The sequence below is a fragment of the Stegostoma tigrinum genome, chromosome 13 (genome assembly GCF_030684315.1).
Source record: "Stegostoma tigrinum isolate sSteTig4 chromosome 13, sSteTig4.hap1, whole genome shotgun sequence".
Classification (NCBI taxonomy): Eukaryota; Metazoa; Chordata; class Chondrichthyes; order Orectolobiformes; family Stegostomatidae; genus Stegostoma; species Stegostoma tigrinum.
The window spans coordinates 64260166-64280806 of NC_081366.1; the positions used below are offsets into that span (position 1 = coordinate 64260166).

General features: G+C 41.7%; 1 protein-coding gene across 1 annotated transcript in view; it reads left to right on the forward strand.

The window, feature by feature from the left end:
* Window positions 1-20641, forward strand: part of LOC125458460 (kazal-type serine protease inhibitor domain-containing protein 1-like) — a 47076-nt gene that overhangs the window by 17588 nt on the left and 8847 nt on the right. The window contains 2 exon segments of the mRNA XM_048543732.2: window positions 16546-16706; window positions 17143-17290. Coding sequence (XP_048399689.2) covers window positions 16546-16706; window positions 17143-17290 — 309 coding nt within the window.

Here is a 20641-nt window from a genome sequence, read left to right on the forward strand (position 1 = left end):
TTAGGACTCTGGGTCTGTACTCAATGTTATTTAGAAGGATGAGGGGAAATCTAACTGAAACTCTCAGAATACTGAATGGTCAAGACAAATTGGACATTGGGATCATGTTTTCATTAGCAGGAGAGACCAGGTCCTGAGGGCACAGTTTTAGAGTAAAGGGAAGACCCTTTAGGATAGAGATGAGGAGAAACTTCTTCAGTCAGGAAACGTGAATCTATGGAATTCATCACCAAAGACGGCTGTGGATGCCAGGTTACTGAGTATATTCAAAACAGAAATAGATCTTAGAACTAAGAACATAAAACATTACTGCACAGAACAGGCCATTTGGCCCGAACTTTTACGCTAATCCTGATGTCTATCTAACCTCCACCCCTATCTTATAGCGTCATCCATATGCCCATCTAATAGCCGATTAAATACCCCTAATGAGGGCGACTCCACGACTCTCTCCGGCAATGCATTCTGTGCCCCTATCACTCTCTGAACAAAGAACCTATCTCTGACTTCTCCCCATATCTACCTCCACTCACTTTAAAACTATGCCCCCTTGTAATAGCTGCCTCCACCCTAGGAAAAAGTCTCTGGCTGTCTACTCTACCTATACCTCTGATTATTTTGTACAAGTCTATCAAGTCACCTCTCATCCTTTGTTGTTCAAAAGAGAAAAGCCCTGGCTATCTCAACTTTTCCTCGTAAGACCTTCCCTCCATTCCAGGCAACATGCTGGTAAATCTTCTCTGCACCTTTTCCAACACTTCCACATCTTTCCTGTAATGAGGTGACCAGAATTGGACATAATACTCCAGATGTAGCAGAACCAGGCTCTTGTATCACTGAAGCATAACTTCACAGTTTTTGAACTTGATCCCTCTATTAATGAAAGCTAACAGGCCATAAGCCTTCTTAATGATTCTATTCACCTGGGTGGCAGCTTACAGGGAACTGTGAACATGAACACCAAGATCCCTCTGCTCTTCCACACTGCCAAGAATCTTTCTGTTAACCCTGGATTCTGCTTTCAAGTTTGTCATTCCAAAATGAATCACCTCACACTTTTCAGGGTTAAACTCCATCTGCCACTTCTCAGCCCAGCTCTGCATCCTATCAATGTCCCTTTGTAACCTAGAACAGCCCTCCACACTGACCAAAACGTGACCCACCTTCGTATCATCTGCGAACTTGCTAATCCACTCTTCTACTCCCTCATCCAAATCATTTACAAAAATCACAAGTAGAAGAGGACCCAGGGCAGATCCTTATGGTACACCATGTATAACTGAGCACCATGTGGAATATTTTTAGTCCACTACCACACTTTGTCTTCTAAGGGTCAGCCAATTCTGAATCCAATCTGCCACATTTCCCCCTATGCCAAACCTCCTTACCATCTGCATGAGCCTACCATGGGGAATATTATCAAACGGCTTACTTAAATCCATGTAGGCCACATCTACTGCTCTACCTTCATCCACATGTTTGGTGACCTCTTAAAAGAATTCAATAAGGTTTGTGCGGCATTATCTACCCCTCAAACATCCATGCTGACAATCGTGAATCAAACTGTGCCTTTCCAAGTGATCATAAATCCTATCTCTCAGAGCCCTTTCCAATAATTTGCCACCAATTACGTAAGACTAACTGGCCTGTAATTTCCGGGTTTATCCCTATTCCCTTTTCTGAACAAGGGAATGACATTTGCCTCTCTCCAATCTTCCGGCTCTATGCCTGTGGACAGTGAGGACGAAAAGATCATCTCCAAAGACCATGCAATCTCTTGCTTTGCTTCCCATAGAATCCTTGGATAAATCTCACAAGGTCCATGGGACTTATCTATCTTCAACTTCCTCAAAAGTCCGAGCACATCTTCCTTACTAACATCAACCTCCTCTAGCCTATCAACTAGGTCCCTCTCAGTTGTGAATACCGAAGTTTGTTGTCAAGATCTTATTTGTCAAGGGGATCAAAGGTTACAGGGAGAAAGTGAGTTGACAAACGTATCAGCCATGATTGAATGGTGGAGCAGACTCGAAGGGCCAAAAGGCATAATTTCTGCTTTTATGTCTTATGGTCTAACAGGTCACCCTGTGCCTGTTGCAAAGGGAAGGATGACTGAGAAGCTGCATTCCGCCCAGCATAAGAATCACCTCAGCATCAATCAGAACTGAAACCAATTAACTTCTTTAACTCATTTTCTCACCTGCTATAATCCATGTTCTTTTTTTCTGTATTTGTTTGTGTAAAGAGGAATTTATACAGAATTAGACTTTGAATCAGTAGATTGTAATGCCAAAGATTCATAATAGAAATATTGTCTATTTTCTGTCAACATGGATCAAATAAATGGTATGTTCTTCATACTGCCAAAAATCTTTTCATATGTCATTTCAAGGAATATCGAGCCGTGATTTCTAGCATGCAATGTCAGTGAGGCATGAAAATAAAGGGCACAGTGTAAACCAGCTCACTGGTGTAATAGAGAACACACTGTGTATCACAGTGCATTGGCTTGAATAGAGAGCACTGTTTATTTGAGCTCACTGATATGTAATAGAGGACATTGCGTACCAAAAGCTCACTGTAATGGAGAAAATGATTATTGTGTGGAAGAGCACACTGTGAATAACTGATGGCACTATACATTACAGGTCACTGGGTGTAATAAAGAAAATTATGTGTTCTTGTTCACGTAGTGTGTTAGAGACCATGATGTATCACAGCTCAGTTCACTTGCTAGATTGACGGCAATGCGGATTACAGTTCACTGGACATAATGAAGAGTGCTATTTATTGCAGCTCACTGGGAATAATAAGGAAAACTGTTTATTATAACTTGTTGGTCTTAATAGAATTGCAGTGTCTTACAATTCCCTAGCTGTAATGGAGAGCGCTGCTTACTACCATTCTCTGGGTGTGACAGACTATGCATTGCAGTTCATTGAGTGAATTAGAGAACACTATATACTATATATCAGTCAATAGAGTGTAGTACAGTCACTGAGTGAAATAGAGAGAGATGTTTCTTATTGTTGACTTTGTAAAATCAAATGCTCTGTATTACAGTTCACTGGGTACAATAGGGACCACGGTCTTACCTTACATGGGTACAATAGGGAACACTGTCTTACCTTATGTGTGTCATATTGAACATTGCATATTACAGTCTACTTGGTGTAATAGAGAGCACCACATATCATAACTTGCTGGGCATAATATGGAGCACTGCATTTTAAAACTCGATGGGTTTAATAGAAAGTGTAGTGTATTACATCTTATTGGGTGTCATAGCTGACTGGGTGTAATAAAGAGCATTGTATTTTATCATTCCCTGGGCATAATGGAGAATACTGTGCATTACAGTTCACTTGGTGTATTAGAGAGTGCTGTGTATTACAGTTCACTGAGTGTGATAGAGAGAACTTTGTGCTAAAGCTCAATGACTGTAATAGAGATTACCATATATATATTGTACATCGCACTCTTCTGAAGAGTCATACCGGACTTGAAGTATTAACTCTGTATCTCTCTCCATAGATACTGCCAGACCTGCTGAGTTTCTATAGCATTCTCGACGTTTTCTGCAGTGGAGTGTTACCCCAGGTTGTATTCAAGTTCTCAAATAGAGTTTGAACCCACTGACAAACTGAGACAAATTCCATAAATCCTAAACACAAACCAAAAGAACTGCTGATGCTGGAAATCGGAAAGAAAAACAGAAATTGCTGGTAAATCTCAACAGGTCTGGTAGCACCTGTGGAGAGAAATGAGTGAACATTTTGGGTCCAGTTCTTTTTCAGAACTGATTGTAGCTAAGAAAAAGTTGTTTTTAATGCAGAAGATAGGGTGGGGGAGAGGGCGTAAGGAGTAAATGAGAGATGAAGATAGAGCTCAAAAGGATAGCTGAATGGTTAGACAGACAAGGGAATGGAAAATATTTTTTCACTTTACTCATTCACAGGATGAGGGCATTGCTGGCTAGGCACCATTTATTGCCCATCCCTAATTGTCCAGAGAGCAGTTAAGAGTCAAGCACATTGTTATGTGTCTGGAGTCATATGTAGGCCATATCAGGTATGAACGTCAGTTTTCTCCCTGAAGGATATCAGTGAACCAGATGGGTTTTTCTGACAATTGACAATGGATTCACAGTCACCATTAGATTCTTAATTCCAGATATTTATTGAATTCAAATACCACCATCTGCTGTGGTGGGGTTCGAACCACAGTCCCAAGAATGTAATCTGGGTTTCTGGATTAACAGTCCACCAATAACATCAGACCATTGTTGCTGATGGAGGCTATTCATGGCTGACAATGGGTGTAACACCACACCATATGATAAAAGGGCCTGGTGTATGGAGATTGGAATACAGACATGGGAGAAGGCGCCTCCAGCCCGAAAATTGTTGACTCGATATTTAGTCCAGAAGGCTGTAGCATTCTCAAGCAGAAAATGAAGTGTTATTTTTCCAGCTTGCACATCATACGGTTATCACATGGTCTGCTATTACACTGTACCCACTGTTGCCTACAAATAGTCCCCAATAGCAGCCATTCATTGTCCTAGACTGACCATTATCCACTCCTTTGTCTGTCCAACTGTCCTTCTCTGTCTTTTTGGGGTCTACCTCCACCTATCATTTATGCCTTACCTCATCCCCCACCGTATTTTCTGCATTAAAACTGCCTTTCCTAGCTCCATCAGTTCTAAAGAAGGGTCACTGGACACAAAATTTTAACTTTGATTTCTCTTTACAGATGCTACCAGACCTGCAGAGATTTTCCAGCAATTTCCAATTTTCTACATGAATACCTAAAGGGAACAAGAACATAGAACATAGAACAGTACAGCATAATACAGGCCGTTTGGCTCACGATGTTGTGCCAAACTTTTACCCTAATCTTGAGGTCTATCTAACCTCCACCCCTACCATATATTATCATCCATATGCCTATCTAGTAGCTGCTTAAATGCCCCTAATGGCCCCGACTCTACTACCCTCTCCGGCAATGTATTCCATGTCCCTATCACTCCCTGAATAAAGAACCTACCTCTGACATCTCCCCATATCTAGCTGCACTCACTTTAAAACTATGCTCCCTTGTAGTAGCTACCACTAACCTAGGAAAAAGTATACTCTAGTAGACTCAAAGGCTGTCTAGTCTACCTATACCTCTAATCATTTTGTACAACTCTATCAAGTCACTTCTCATCCTTCGTTGTTCTAAAGAGAAAAGCCCTGGCTCTCTCAATCTTTACTCGTAAGACCTTCCCTCCATTCCAGGCAACATCATGATAAATCTCCTCTGCACCTTTTCCAACGCTTCCACATCTTTCCTGTAATGAGGTGACCAGAATTGGACACAATACACCAGATGTGGCAGAACCAGGCTTTTGTATAGCTGGAGCATAACTTCACAGTTCTTGAACTTGATCCCTCTATTAATGAAAGCTAACAGACCATATGCCTTCTTAACAACTCTATTCACCTGGGTGGCAGCTTTCAGGGAACTGTGAACATGAACCACAGGATCCCTCTGCTCCTCCGCACTGCCAAAAATCTTTCCGTTAACCCTGGATTCTGCTTTCAAGTTTGTCATTCCAAAATGAATCACCTCACACCTTCCAGGGTTAAACTCCATCTGCCACTTCTTAGCCGGCTCTGCATCCTATCAATGTCCCTTTGTAACCTAGAACAGACTTCCACATGACAACAATGTGACCCACCTTTGTATCTTCTGCGAATTTACAAATCCACCCGACCACTCCTTCATCCAAAGTCATCTACAAAAATCACAAGTAGAAGTGGACCCAGAACAGAACCTTGTGGTACACCATTCATGAGCATCATGTTGAATTTTTTTCGTCCACTACCACACTTTGTATTCTAAGGTTCAGCCAATTCTGAATCCAATCTGCCACATTTCCCCCTATGCCAAACCTCCTTACCATCTGGATGAGCCTACCATGGGGAACCTTTTCAAATGCCTTACTTAAATCCATGTATACCACATCCACTGCTCTAACTTCATTCAAGTGTTTGGTCACCTCTTCAAAGAATTCAATAAGGCTTGTGCGGCATGATTTACCCCTCAAACATCCATGTTGACTATCACGAATCAAACTGTGCCTTTCCAAGTGATCATAAATCCTATTTCTCAGAGCCCTTTCCAATAATTTGCCCACCACTGACGTAAGACTAACTGGCCTGTAATTTCCGGGGTTATTCCTATTCACTTTTTGAACAAGGGAATGACGTTTGCCTCTCTCCAATCTTCTGGCACTATACCCATGGACAGTGTGGACGAAAAGATCATCGCCCAAGGCCCTGGAGTCTCTTCCTTTGCTTCCCATAGAATCCTTGGATAAATCCCACCAGGTCCAGGGGACTTATCTATATTCAACTTCCTCAAATGTCCCAGCACAACTTCCTTACTGACATCAACCTCCTCTAGCCTCCCAGCCTATTTCACACTGTCCTCCTCAACAACTAGGTCCCTCCCAGTTGTGAATACCGAAGAAAAGTATCTCTTTTGGCTCTATGCACAATTGTCTTTACAATCCTTGATTGGCCCTACACATTCTCTGGTCATGCTCTTATCCCTCACGTGCGTGGAAAAAGCCTTGGAGTTTTCCTTGATCAACTTAAAAGTTTCCAATCAATATTTGGAAAGTTGAAGTCTCCCATGACTACAACCCTGTGACTTACATAGAACATAGAACATTACAGCACAGTACAGGCCCTTCGGCCCTCGATGTTGTGCCGACCTGTCATACCGATCTCAAGCCCATCTAACCTACACTATTCCATGTACGTCCATATGCTTATCCAACGACGACTTAAATGTACCTAAAGTTGGCGAATCTACTACCGTTGCAGGCAAAGCACTCCATTCCCTTACTACTCTCTGAGTAAAGAAACTACCTCTGACATCTGTCCTATATCTTTCACCCCTAAATTTAAAGTTATGCCCCCTCGTGCTCACCGTCACCATCCTAGGAAAAAGGCTCTCCCTATCCACCCTATCTAACCCTCTGATTATTTTATATGTTTCAATTAAGTCACCTCTCAACCATCTTCTCTCTAATGAAACTTCTGCACCTTTCCAGTATCTGTCTCCCAATCCGCTCCTCCACTTCTCTGCAACAGTTCGGGGGTCTGTAAAAAAAAACCCCAACAAAGCCTCCTTTCTCATTCCTGACCTCAACCCAAACTGACTCTGTAGACATATCACTCTCGAACTGCCTTCCAGTAGCTGCTATACTAGCCCTGAAGAGCAATGTCATTCCCCCGCCTCTTTTACCACCCTCCCTATTTCTTTTCAAGCATCTAAATCCCAGAACTCCCAACAACAATTCCTGTCCCCGAGTTACCCAAGTTTCTGTAATGGCCACACCATTGTCGTTCCAAGTGCTGGCCCATGTTCTAAGTTCATTGGCCTTATTTCTAATACTTCTAGCATTTAAGTATACACACCTCAAGCCATCCCTGTGTCCACAATTATGCTCCATCGACCATATTTCTTTATTAACAACTAGTAGAAACTAATCAGTCACTCTGTCCTCTCCACGCTTCAAGTTAGTATTATTTCATTCTTACTCCCTGTAACTCTCTCAGCTCTCTTTGAAATCCTTTCCTTATGCAGTGTAGGTATTGTTATTTTACACTCCCTCCCAGTTAACAGTGGTACTTCTCTCCACTGCAAGGTGTTTTTCCAAGCTTATGCTTTCTTTTCATGTATTCCCCCTTCACTTTCATCTTCGTTGCCAGTTTATATCCTGTCCTTGCAATCCACTTATCGCCTTATCTCTCATTGTCATTCATGTCCCTCCATTTTAGTATCACTCTCACCAGATTCTTGCTGCTCAATGAATTGATTTCAGCTGCTTTTCCCACAAGAATTTTCACTCTCAACAAACAGCAACTGGAATCACTTTGAGTCGGAGTAGTGCTGGATCAGAACAACAAAGGCAAAGGGATTCAATCCTTACTATTTTTAATGAAGCATACAAAAAAACAGAATATAATCATAAATTTATATTCTGCACAATCATAATGCAATTTGTATCTGTAATGATTTCCGCTCATTCATCTGCTTGTCTAAACCTTCCTCTTCCTTCAGCAGCTAGCCATTCATTTTCTGGGAAAGTAAAACAAAAGCAAGATTAGAAAAAAAATCTTTGGTTAAAGTCAGAAGAATGCTGGAGAAATTCCTCTCAAAGCCTGACGCACGCTGGAGGAAAAGCACTTGAATTCTAGTTAGACACTTTACATTTTTCTGGACTGAATAGTGTGTTCAACAATTTCAGAGCATGAACTCTCTTGTCCATTTCAATACTTTGTTTCTTTCCCTCAGTATCAGAGTGGATCTTGTTTTTAAGCATTTTTTTCCAGTCAGTATCCATTTCTTCAGTGACGTCTCCCCACTCTCCCTTTCCTTGATCGCCCCTCCCTCAGTCCCTCTTCCCTCAATCTGTTCTCCTTAATTTTCCCCTCACTCAGTCATGCCGCCTTCAATCTCCCCTCCTATATCACCCATACTCAGTTTTTCATGTCTTAATTTGTCCTCCTTACTATACTGTATCCTTACAATAAGGAATTGAAAAAGAATTGCTTTCATATCATCAAATCAAGTGTTCTCAATTGACCACGCACAGAATGTTATGCTCCAACCCTACTGCTGTATTTGCTGGTGAGGGCAAGTAAAATATAATAAATGGTTAGACTACTGTGCTCCCCTCTGGTAAGGCATTTGCAAACCTATTTGCCCTTAGGCCTTTGGAGGCCCTGAACCGGTCAGTTAATGGGCTAGTGAATGCCTGTTTCTACCACCTTCATAAGCAAATGTGCAGCTGATGAAGGTGAGTGATGGAGGCCAGCCTGCTTTTTCATCAAAAGCCAGCAAGGAAGCGGGACTAGAAGCATAGAAATATCAAAAATAGGAGCAGGATAAGGCCATTCAGCCATTTGATCCTCGTTCACTATTCAATATAATCATGGTTGATCATCCAACTCAGTATGCTGTTCCTGTTTTCTCTCCATACGCCTTGATCCCTTTAGTGTCTCAACCACTTTCTGTGGCAGACAATTCTACAGGAACACTGTTCTCTGGATAACACAACTCATTCCCAAATGACCAATTTTGTATCCTTAAACTGTGACTCCTAGTTCTGGACTCCTTGATCCTTGGGAACATCCTTCCTGCTTTCACCCTGTCTAATCCTGATAAAATGTACAGGTTTCAATGAGATCCCCCAGTTCCAGTCGCATTCCTCTAAGCACCAGTATATATAACCCTGACTAATCCAATCTCTTTTCATTCATCAGCGGACATTGTGGAAAATTGCTCAAGTCTGTCCTATACACAAAAAGCGGGACAAATCCAACCTAGCCAATTACTGTACCATCAGTCTACTCTCAATCATCAGTAAAGTCATAGAAGATGTCAGCAACAGTGCTATAAAGCAGCACCTGCTCAGCAATAACCTGTTCAGCGATGCCCAGTTTTGCTTCCACCAGGGCCACTCAATTCCTGAGCTCATTACAGCCTTGGTTCAAACATGGGCAAAACAGCTGAATTCCAGAGATGAATGAGGGTGACAGGCCTTGATGTCATGGCTGCATTTGAACAATGTGGCATCAAGGAGCCCAAGCAAAACTGGAATCAATCGGTATTAGGGAGAAAACTCTCCAATGCTTGGCGTCATACCTGACATATAGGAAGAAGGTTGTGGTTGTTGGAAGTCAATAATCTAAGCTCCAGGACATCTCTGCAGGAGTTCTTCAGGGCGATGTCCTGGCCCAACCATCTTCAGCTGCTTCTTAAATGACCTTCCCTCTATCATAAGGTCAGAAGTGGGGAATATTTACCAGTAATAGCACAATGTTCAGCACCATTCGTGCCTGCTCAGATAATGAAGCTGTCCATGCTCAAATGCAACAAGATCTGGACAATATCCAGGCATGGGCTGATAAGTGGATATTGGCAGTCATGCCACACAAATGCCAGGCTATGACCATCACCAATAAGAGACAATCTAATGATCATCCCTTAATTTTCAGTGGGATTGCCATCACTGAATTCTCCACAATCAACATCTTGGGTGTTATTATTGACCAGAAACTCAACTGGACTAATCACATAAACACAGTGGCTACAAGAGCAGGCCAGAAGCTGGGAATATTGCAGCAAGTAACTCATCACCTGACTCTTCAATGCCTGTCCACTATCTACCAGTGACAAGCCAGGAGTGTAATGGAATACTCTTCACATGCCTGGATGAATGCAGCCCCAACAACACTCAAGAAACTTGACACCAAACAGGACAAAGCAGCTGGCTTGATTGGCACTACATCCACAAGCATGCACTTCCTCCACCACCGATGCTCAGTAGCAGCAGTGTGTACTATCTACAAGATGCACTGCAGAAATTCACCAAAGATCCTCAGATTGCACCTTCTGAACCCCCCCAACCACTTCTATCTAGAAGGACAAGGGCACTGTACATATGGGAGAACCACGATCTTCAAGTTCCTCTCCAAGTCACTCACCATCCTGACTTGGAAATATATCACCATTCTTTCACTGTTGCAGGGTCAAAATCCTGGAATTCCCTCCCTAATAGCATTGTGGGTCAACCCATAGCAGTAGGACTGCAGCAGTTCAAGAAAGCAGCTCACCACCGTCTTCTCAAGGGCAACTAGGGATGGGCCAGAAATGTTGGCCAGCCAACGCCGCCCACATCCCACAAATGGACAGACAAAAGAAATCAGTACTACTATTCCAGGAATTAGCCTGCTGAACCTTCATTGCACTCCCTTCATAGCCAGAATATTATTCTTCAGACAGAGGCCAAAATTGCAAACAACGCTCCAGGTGTGGTCCCACCAATGCCCTGCCCAACTGCAGCAAGACATCACTGCCACTGTACTTCTAGCTCTCACCATGAAGGCCAACATACCATTTGTCTTCTTCACTGCCTCCTGCAACTGTCTGCTTACTTTCAGCGATAGGGTAACAAGCATACCCAGCTCTCATTGCACCTTCACTTTCCCAATCTATCACCATTTAGCTGCTCCAATTGTTGCTACTAAAGTAAATAACCTCATGTTTTTCTTATACTTCATCTGCCATGCATTGCCTACTCACTCAACTTGTCCAAATTATGTTACCTCCTTTGAAGGGGTTGTACACACATTAGGGAGCACAACATCCCATAAATGGTACTGCTCCTTTGGCCCTCCTACTCCTGGGCTCCAGAACCTTACATACCCAGTGCCCCCATACCTCCTAAGTGTCCCTAATCCCTTCCAAACCAAAAATGTACTTTTCAGCCTGACATTCACATTCCTTGTCCTTGGGCTTGTTTGCAGTCTGGCCCTATCCAGTTTGGAGTTGCTGAGACAGCAAAACAGATTGTCCCTGAGGGTGGCAGTCCCATTATCAGCTTGCTAATGCCATGCCTGGCTCAATAGGGCCATGGGTTTGTTGTGCAATGGTAACGTCTTTACCTCTGAGACAGAGGACTGGGTTCAAATCCCACCTATCTTGAAGGTGTGAATGAACAGGGGTGATGTTTTAAAAAAAGTATGAATAGTTTTAATTGACTTGGTCACTGCAGAAACATTTTGGAAAGCTGACTGTATCTTGACTGACTTTTTTTACCAGGTTATTGGGGGTGGTGGGGAGGTGGGGTTAGTGAAGCCAATGCTGCACTTCAAAATTAAACTCTGCCTTCCCAATTACTCTTTCTCAGCTTGGATGCTGGACCTTCTCCTTTGACCTAGGGTTTTCAGTATGATGTCAGCTAAATGGATTGGCAATACACAGAGAGACTTGAGTGCTGTTTAACAATGTAACAACACTGTAACACATCTCAATCCAAACTACTTACATGTTTTTAGATCACTGAGGAGTTAAAATTGAACAGGATAATGTAGGCACTGTCGTCTGTATTGTCTATGACTAATTTCATCCCAGGTGAGATTAGTTTTTTTGTTGCCTTCAGTCCTTCTGACTTCACAATATTCAAACAGTGCATTCTCCGATGTTCTCTGCTAATCAGAAACCTCCTTTATCTTTCTCCAGTCATAGGGTAATTTCTTAGAGAGCTGTGGAGATTCCAACACAAATGGATTTCGATAAGAGAGTGATTTATTATCTTCACATCTCATGTAACACGCTCACTGACTGGAGGTTCTTGGGCTAGTGTTTTTGCATTCCTGAATGTCGCTGTTGAAATAAGGCAAATATCAGGAGAAACATTTATGATCAGTAACAGGCAGCCAAATTGCAAATCCACTTAAACGTATGGAGCTGTGTTTATGTCTAAGAGTGGCATGCTGTAAAACAGGTCACATCTCCAAAGCAGATTGAGTGACTGTCACCGCTAATGAGTCATGCTTGCCATCTCTTTGTTTATACTTATATGTGTCCAATAAATTTCCATCTTCCATATATATAGGAGCTCTACACCCCTGTACCAGGCAGTAAAACAAATCCTACTATCACTGCTTGTCAATGTATGTGATACAACAGTAGCAATGTTCTCTTGCGATCACCCACCCTGATGTTTCAGCTAGCAAAACATGAAAAGAAAAATAGATTTTGGCTTGGAAATGGGGTCTATTTTGCTGAACGTTTACTGTTAGACATTAAAGAAAGAAGTTTCTGATTGTAGAAGGCCGTCCATGCACGCCAATTTTTCACTGAATTTCCTGCATTAAAACAGTGACCACACTTCAAAAGTGCTTCACTTTGGCAGGCACTACATAAATGAAAATTCTTTTTTGCATGGAAGAAAGGTCAGGCTGGAGCTGCACGAAATTATTTTACAAAACCATTCTTGAAATTCTTAGAATAGCATTAATATGCTCTAGCTATTAATTCTTAAACAGTTCAACACAATTAATGCTTAGTGTAGCTGCCATTTTGTAACCTGCAACTGCAGAATTATCTACGGCATCTCAACTTACTTATGGCTCCCAAATGAGCTGTCATGGCCAAGATCCATATCTGCACATGCCTTCAGATTGTGTATGGCAGTGCAGAGCGTGAAAGAGGGTGAGACTGACTGTTCCAGAGGACCCTCATATTGTTCCCTTCTGAGACCAGACTGGGGGGGCTTGTAACAGAATAATGCTGTCCCTTTTGACTTACTGTGAGGCAGCAATAATTTCAGAACAATGCAGAGATGGCAATAGTTCTCAGAGTTCTGCCTTTGATCCATACAATAACTTTAGAGCATATGACTGATCTGTAATGCTGACATATTCTTGCATTGTATCATTTGGCATCATGCATGATGCATTCTCACTCTGCTGAATCATGCATTGGCTAAAAGATTTGTCGAGTTGGTCCAAATTCACAATAGCTAATCCCATGGGGGATTTTAAATATCCTAATTGATTCCAGTGTTTGTCACAATTTGGATAAGGGGAGCATTATTCTTCTCATGACAAATCCTTGCAAAACCTACGGATGCAAACAGACTTTTGTAATGTAAAGGTATAAATTGAGGACACAAATGAAACAATTCACTAAAAAAGGTTGTAAAATCCAAAGGTTTACTGAGGGCTGTGGTAACAATAATTAAAATTGGATTGTAAATGATTGCAGTTGTCAGGCTGTTGTAAGGGTTTTACTTTCAAAATAGTGTGGATGTGTGTAGTGAAGAGATGAGGAACTGAAATTCACAGACCATATACACTGACAGCAATATGTCCATTGGCTTTCTATGTTCCCAGTGGATGAGACTCCTCATTAAGACCATAAAGCAGAGGAGCAGAAGTTGGTCATTCAGCCTATCATGTCTGCTCTGCCACTCAATGAGATCACTGGTGAACTAATAACACTCAAGACTGTTTTCCTGCCTTTTCCCTATAACTCCCAATTCCCTGACTGATATAAAATTCTGTCTATCTCAACCTTGAATATACCCAATGAATCAGCTTCTACAGCCCTCTGCAGTAAAGAATTCCACAGATTCATTACCCTCTGAGAGAATAAATTCCTCCTCACATCTGCATGTGCACTCTGAAATTATGCCTTCTAATCCTCGACACTCCCTCACAAAGAGAAACAACTTTTATATGTCTACTCTGTCAAGTCCTTTAAGAATCTTGTATGTTTCAGTAAGGTACTACATTTCAACGAGAATATGCCCTATCTATTCAATCGCTTCTGATAAGACAGACTCTCCGTACCTGGCATCAGCCTAGCAAACCTACCAGACTGCCTCCGATGCCAATACATGTTTCCCTAGATAGGAACCTGAAACTGTTCTGTGTTCCATCTGTGGTTTAACTACTGCCTTGTATCTTTTTGGCAAAACGTTCTTTCTTCTGTTACCTTTGAAATAAAGGCTGCAATTCCATTTGCCTATTACCTGTTGAACCTGGATGAGCTCATTAGGAGTTCTCAACTGAAACATTATTCTCATATCAGGTCTGCCCATTTCTATTCACAAAAAAATGAGGTGGTTGCAAGTGGGCTATAAAATGCTGCAAGGAAGTGTAGAAGACTTAGGTAGATTTAGCTCCTCTAGTGCCATTAGGGACAATGGACAGCAAGACTCTTCCACTGACCACAGTCTATTACAACCTCTTTCAGTCCAGCCAAGGTGGTGTCCCACTCTTAAAGGGTCTTCATTGCCCAGCTGTTTCTACTTTTTTCATCTTGAGTTGTTTTTACACTTAGCAACAATGGCAGCCATCTCTGAGTTTACTGTGAATACGCTTAGAATATCACAAACTCCCAAAACAGTGTCCTTGCTATTGGGTTTTAAATACTTGTGTTGCAGTATATTGTGTTGCGTTATATGGTGTTTAGGGGTGGGACGGTGGCTCAGTGGTTAGCACTGCAGCCTCACAGCACCAGGGACTCGGGTTCAATTCCAGCCTCGAGTAACTGCCTGTGTGGAGTTTGCATATTCTCCCCAAGTCAGCGTGGGTTTCCTCCGGGTGCTCTGGTTTCCTCCCACAGTCCAAAGATGTGCAGGCTAGGTGGATCGGCCATGCTAAATTGCCCGTAGTGTTCAGGGAAGTGTGGGTTATAGGGGGATAGATCTGAGTGGGATGCTCCAAGGGGTGGTGTGGACCTGTTGGGCCAAAGGGCCTGTTTCCACAACTGTAAGGAATCCAATCTAAACAAATGAACTGATTTTGAGATGAAAAGGAATTGGGACCAAAGATAGCTAATTAGTATTTCTCTCTGGATCCATGGTTTCACATTATATTTCACATTGCTGTGTAGAACCACGGCGGAAGCCAATTTTGAAATCAGGTTACAGGCTTCCCCATAAATCAATGACCATCAAAAGCAGATAGCAGGGGTTTTATTCAGTCGGCAGCGTAAAAGGCAGCTTGACCTTGCAAGCTACCACAGCTGGATTCAGGAGAAAGATGGACTCTAGTCAAGTAGACAGATCCTTTGACCTTCTACAGAGTGTAGGAGACTTGGCCTGACATAGCCCAGGGAAGTAGAAACATCAGAACAAGCTTTACTGCTGATGTTTGATTTAAGAAATTCCATGAGAACTGAGGAAAGCCTAGAGATTGTCATGTGAAGATGTTTCCAATTGTGGATGATTCCAAGAGTACTGAAAGGTGAGATGTGAATAATATCAGAACTGAGAGGTCATAACTGTGACGAGAGAAGGTTTGCAGGTTTCTAAACACCTGCGCAGACTTCTTTGGCCAAATGGTTGTAACTGCAATGTAATTATAACTAAACAAACTCCAAATATTCTTGGTAAGTCAAGGTCAGGGTTCTAGCTCTGAAGTCTCAGTTGACATCTGCTAGAGTGCTTCCATTGGATGGGCGTGCGTATGCATTCCCCTACCCTATTGTATGGGCTGTGAGAGCCCATAAAACACTTTTGCTATTTTGGTCTTATCTGCTAGTAGGCTGATATGAAAATGGTTATGGGCGTGGAAAATGTGTTAATATTACAGCCTATCAGATATAATCAGCTTGTGAATCTTTCACTGCTGCGTACTAATGGAATGTGTGAATAATGACAAAAAGCTTACAATGGATCTCTGGTAACAAAGAATACAATTAACTTGCATTTAGGGTGCACCTGAAGTACATCACAAAAAATTAAACACCCTGTATGTCATCACGATTGCAATATCAATCGATGCGGAATCCACCCTCCAGCTTTAGGTCCCAAAGCAGTAAGATATTCAGCTTTAGACATTGCTTGAGTGATAAATATTTGTCAGGACACTGGGTAGAATTTCCCTGCTCTGCTTCTAACAGTGTGATTGGATATTTTGCATTGACCTAAAAAGATAAGGCCTTCCTTATTTCAACATCTCACCTGAGAGACTGTACTGTACCTCTAACAGTGCTGCACTAACAGAGTTGGACTAGATCAAGTTCTAAGGTGGATCATGACTTAGAGACCTACCAGATGAGCAAAGGCTGACACCTGGATATCAGAGAATATAGGTGAGGAGGTGATGGCGGTAGCAGGGAAGATTATTGAATACCCAATAGATATTGCGATGTTGGTAACTCATCTTCACATTGACACAGTTCCCTGGATCACCAGCCCTCCTCGTGATGTGCACAATATTACAGGCAATGATATCATCTTTGGCTGTGAGGTGTTAGCATATCCCATGGCCCTGGTGGAATGGAGAAAGAGAGGGAATGAGAACTTCCTTCCTGGGGATGATGCGCATATCTCTATGCAGGTAATAACTCTATTGCTATAAACTGCTGTGGAAATTAGATATGTGTTCTTGAATATTATTGTATTATTAGATATCATTACTGTGAGCATTATACTGTTATTTATCATATTAATGTATTATAACAATTCTAATCAAATCTATCAAATATTATTATTGTTATTCGATATGTCCTTGAATATCATTAAAAGGAAACATGATGCCAAGGTTTTTTTGATCTGGAAATCATCAGAACAAGTGCAAAAGGGCCAAATTTCAAAAATTATGCTGATTTGTACAGGAGAAAGGGCCTAGATTAGTTAACAAATCAACTCTGATTGGCTGAGATGCATCCATAGAGAAACCAATGGGTATCTATAGGCTCCCCAGGCTTCCAGATAGGGAATTCCTACACACAAGACAAAATGTGTCATTATCCCTGATTTATTTCTCTCTCAAGGTACAAGGTGGGCCAGAGCGATATGGTATCACAGGATGGTTGCAGATTCAAGGGCTGAAGAAGTCTGATGAGGGGGTCTATATCTGTTACACAAGGAACAAGTATGGAGAAGTATTCGCATCAGCATGTTTGAGTGTCTATGATCCTGGTAAGACAAACAAAGGGCATTCAACCAACAGGTGTCTTCCTGTCAGAAAAATCTTTAGCATCTTTGTCACTGCTGGACCTAGTTCAAGCATTTTCCATTGGGTCATAGCTTGAAACTTTAGTATTCAAACTGATAACCAGCCCATTGTAGTCTCAGGCTCAGTCTCAAACTCTGAATAGAATTTATAACCACTTACTGCAAAAAATGCTCATGCCTTCTCTTGTTCTTTTGTCAGATGCCTTAAGTTGTGTTCTTCCATTACCAACCCTTCAGCAATTGCAGTAGTTTCTCTGTATTCACTCTCTCTAAACCTTTCATGAGTTTAAAAACTTCTACCAAATCTCTTCTGCTGTGAGAGCAACCCCAGCCTCTCCAGTCACTTCATGTAACTGTAATCCTCAGTTTGGAAGCACTTCTGTAATTGTCTTCTGTATCCTATGGAGTTCAGGTGCATCCTGAATTTAAGCTTTGTCTGCATTTCTTAATTGGCACAATGTCAAAATCCTGGAATTTGCTTGTAAAAAACACAATGGGCATACCTGCCACCCATGGATTGTAGATCTCAGGATGGTGGTCCACCACCACATTCTCAAGGACACTTAAGGATAGGGATAGGCCATTTGATTAGAGTTCAGTACCAGCATGTTGCTGTGAAAATGGAGGGTAAAGATGGCAAGATCGAGAAACCTTGGATGACAAAAGAAATTGAGAGCTTAGTTAAGAAGAAAAAGGGAGCTTTTGTAAGAACGAGGAAATTGAAGACAGACAAGAATACAAAGATAGTAGGAAAGTTTTCAAACAAGAACTTAGGAGGGATAAAAAGGGCCATGAAATGTCTTTGGCAAACAAGAATAAGGAAAAATCCAAGGCATTTTATACATAAGGAGCAAAAGGAAAGGAGAGGGCCACTCAAGCACAAAGGAGGGAATTTATGCATGGACCCAGCAGAATTGGGTAAAGTCCTTTATTAGTATTTGCACCTGGATTCACAAAGGATAAGCACATGATAGATGGGGAGTCTCAGGATGGGTATTGACATGTCAATATAAAAAAGGTGTCAAGGTGTTTTGAAAAGCATTAAAGGCAGACAAGTCCCCAGGACCTGATGGGATCAATCCCAGAATGCTGAGGGAGGCAAGTGCAGAAATTGCTGGGGCCTTGTATACAATCTTAGTATCCTCTTTATTCACAGAAGTCCCGGAGGACTAGATAATAACATTGCCCCTTTATTTTAAAGAATAACAGAGGCGATCCAGGAAATTACAGGCTCATGAGCCTTACATTAATGGTAGGGCATTTATTGGAGAAGATCCTTAGGGACAGAATTTACTCACATTTAGAAAAATATGGGCTTATTAGAGATCAGCAGCATGGTCTTTTGTGGGAAACATTGTCTCACAAACTTGATTGAGATTTTTTGAGAAAGTGACAAAGACGATTGATGAGAACAGAGTGGTGAACGTTGTCTACATGGATTTTAGCAAGGCCTTTAACAAGGACCCTCATGGCAGTCCAATACAAAAGGTGAAGTCACATGGGATCCAAGATAAGCTAGTTAAGAGGAATACAAAACTGGCTTAGTCACGGAAAGCAGAGAATAGCAGTGGAAGAAATAGTAGGAACTGCCAATGCTGGAGAATCCGAGATAACAAGGTATAGAGCTAGATGAACACAACAGACCAAGCTGCATCAGAGAAGCAGGAAAGTTGACATTTCGGGTCTAGATCCTTTTTCAGAAGGGTCTTTTCTGAAGAGGAGTCTAGACCGGAAACATCAGCTTTCCTGCTCCTCTGATGCTGCTGGCCTGCTGTGTTCATCCAACTCTACACCTTGTTATCTCTTCAGACAATAGACAATAGGCAATAGGTGTAGGAGTAAGACATTTGGCCCTTCGAGCCAGCACCACTTCTTTACCAGGAAGTTGTCTGTTTTGAGAGTATTACTAATGAGGAGAAATTGGAGAAACTTGGATTGTTTTCACTGAATGTCAAAGCATGAGGGCCAACCTGATAGACAGGATGTTGTTTTCTCAGGGTACAAATGTCAGTTTAAAGGGGACATAGGTTTAAAGAAAAGGGGTGAAATTTAAAGGAGATGTGACAGGCAAGCTTTTTTTACACAGAGGGTGGTAAATGCTTGGTGCCGCCAGAGGAGGTAATGGAGGTGGATTTAACAGCACTGTTTAAAAGGTATCTTGACAAAAATATGAATCAGCAGGGAATAGAGGGATTTGGACCGCGCAGAGGTAAAAGGTTTTTAGTTTAGAAAGGCATTGTGTTTCAGTGCTATTTTGGTGAGCCAAAGGGACTGCTCCTGTGCTGCGCTGTTCTTCATTCTAAATATTGCCTTTGGTGATACACCCGCTAAGTGAAAATATTTTTCTTCCTGTTTCCACAAAACCTTCTGCTTTTACGTCTCCAGTTGATACATATCAATAATGATTTGGGCCAGACTAGATCTATAAAATATATTTAAAAAGATGGTCTTATTTTACAGGTAAGTGTACTGTGCTGAGTTTCTGATGCAACACACTTCATTACCACAATAATAGATACAGTAGCTATTACTTGTTAACAATATTGTAACATCCCATAAATACACTCTTGATGAAAGGTAAATTCAGAAAACAGATTGTCTCACATGCAACTCCAGCAGCAAGAACAGAACCCTAGCTTTTAGCTGTAACCGAGGTAGTAGAGTAGAGCAGGGAAAGATCTTTAAAGGGGTTATCATCAGTTTATACAATTGTCTCAGACATATCACTGGCAATTTAAATGTTGAAATGTTGTAATGTCAACACCAAGCTCCGGGTATCCTTCTCAATTGTGGAAATTTCAATTGATGACTATTCAATTTCCTGGTAAAAGATCTCATAGGTCTTTCTATCTTCTCGTTGTTGTGTTGCAAGAGTACAGCACCAAGAACCACATCACTCACATCAACAGTCACCATGAATGTCTTAGTACAATTAGGTGTGGCTAACATTCAGGCACTGGTTAACACAGCTTTCAGACTGTCAAATGCCTTCTGACAGTCCTTTGTCCACTGAAATTTCTGGCACTTGTTCAATAAGTCAGTCAGTAGAGCAACCACACTGCTAAAAATCAGTTTGAGCTTCTGACAAAATCTACTGAATCCTAGGAATCATAATACTTCTCAATTCATTGATGGTATGGGAAACTTCCCAGTGACCATTGTTTTCACATCCTGAGGTGCTATCCGTCCACGTCCAATAACATGATCCTGGAACATGACTTGGACTTTTGTAAACTCACTCTTAGTCAGGTTTATCACCAAACTTGTCTCCCAAAGTTGATTTAATGACTTTATTCAAATTTCTTTTAAATGTGG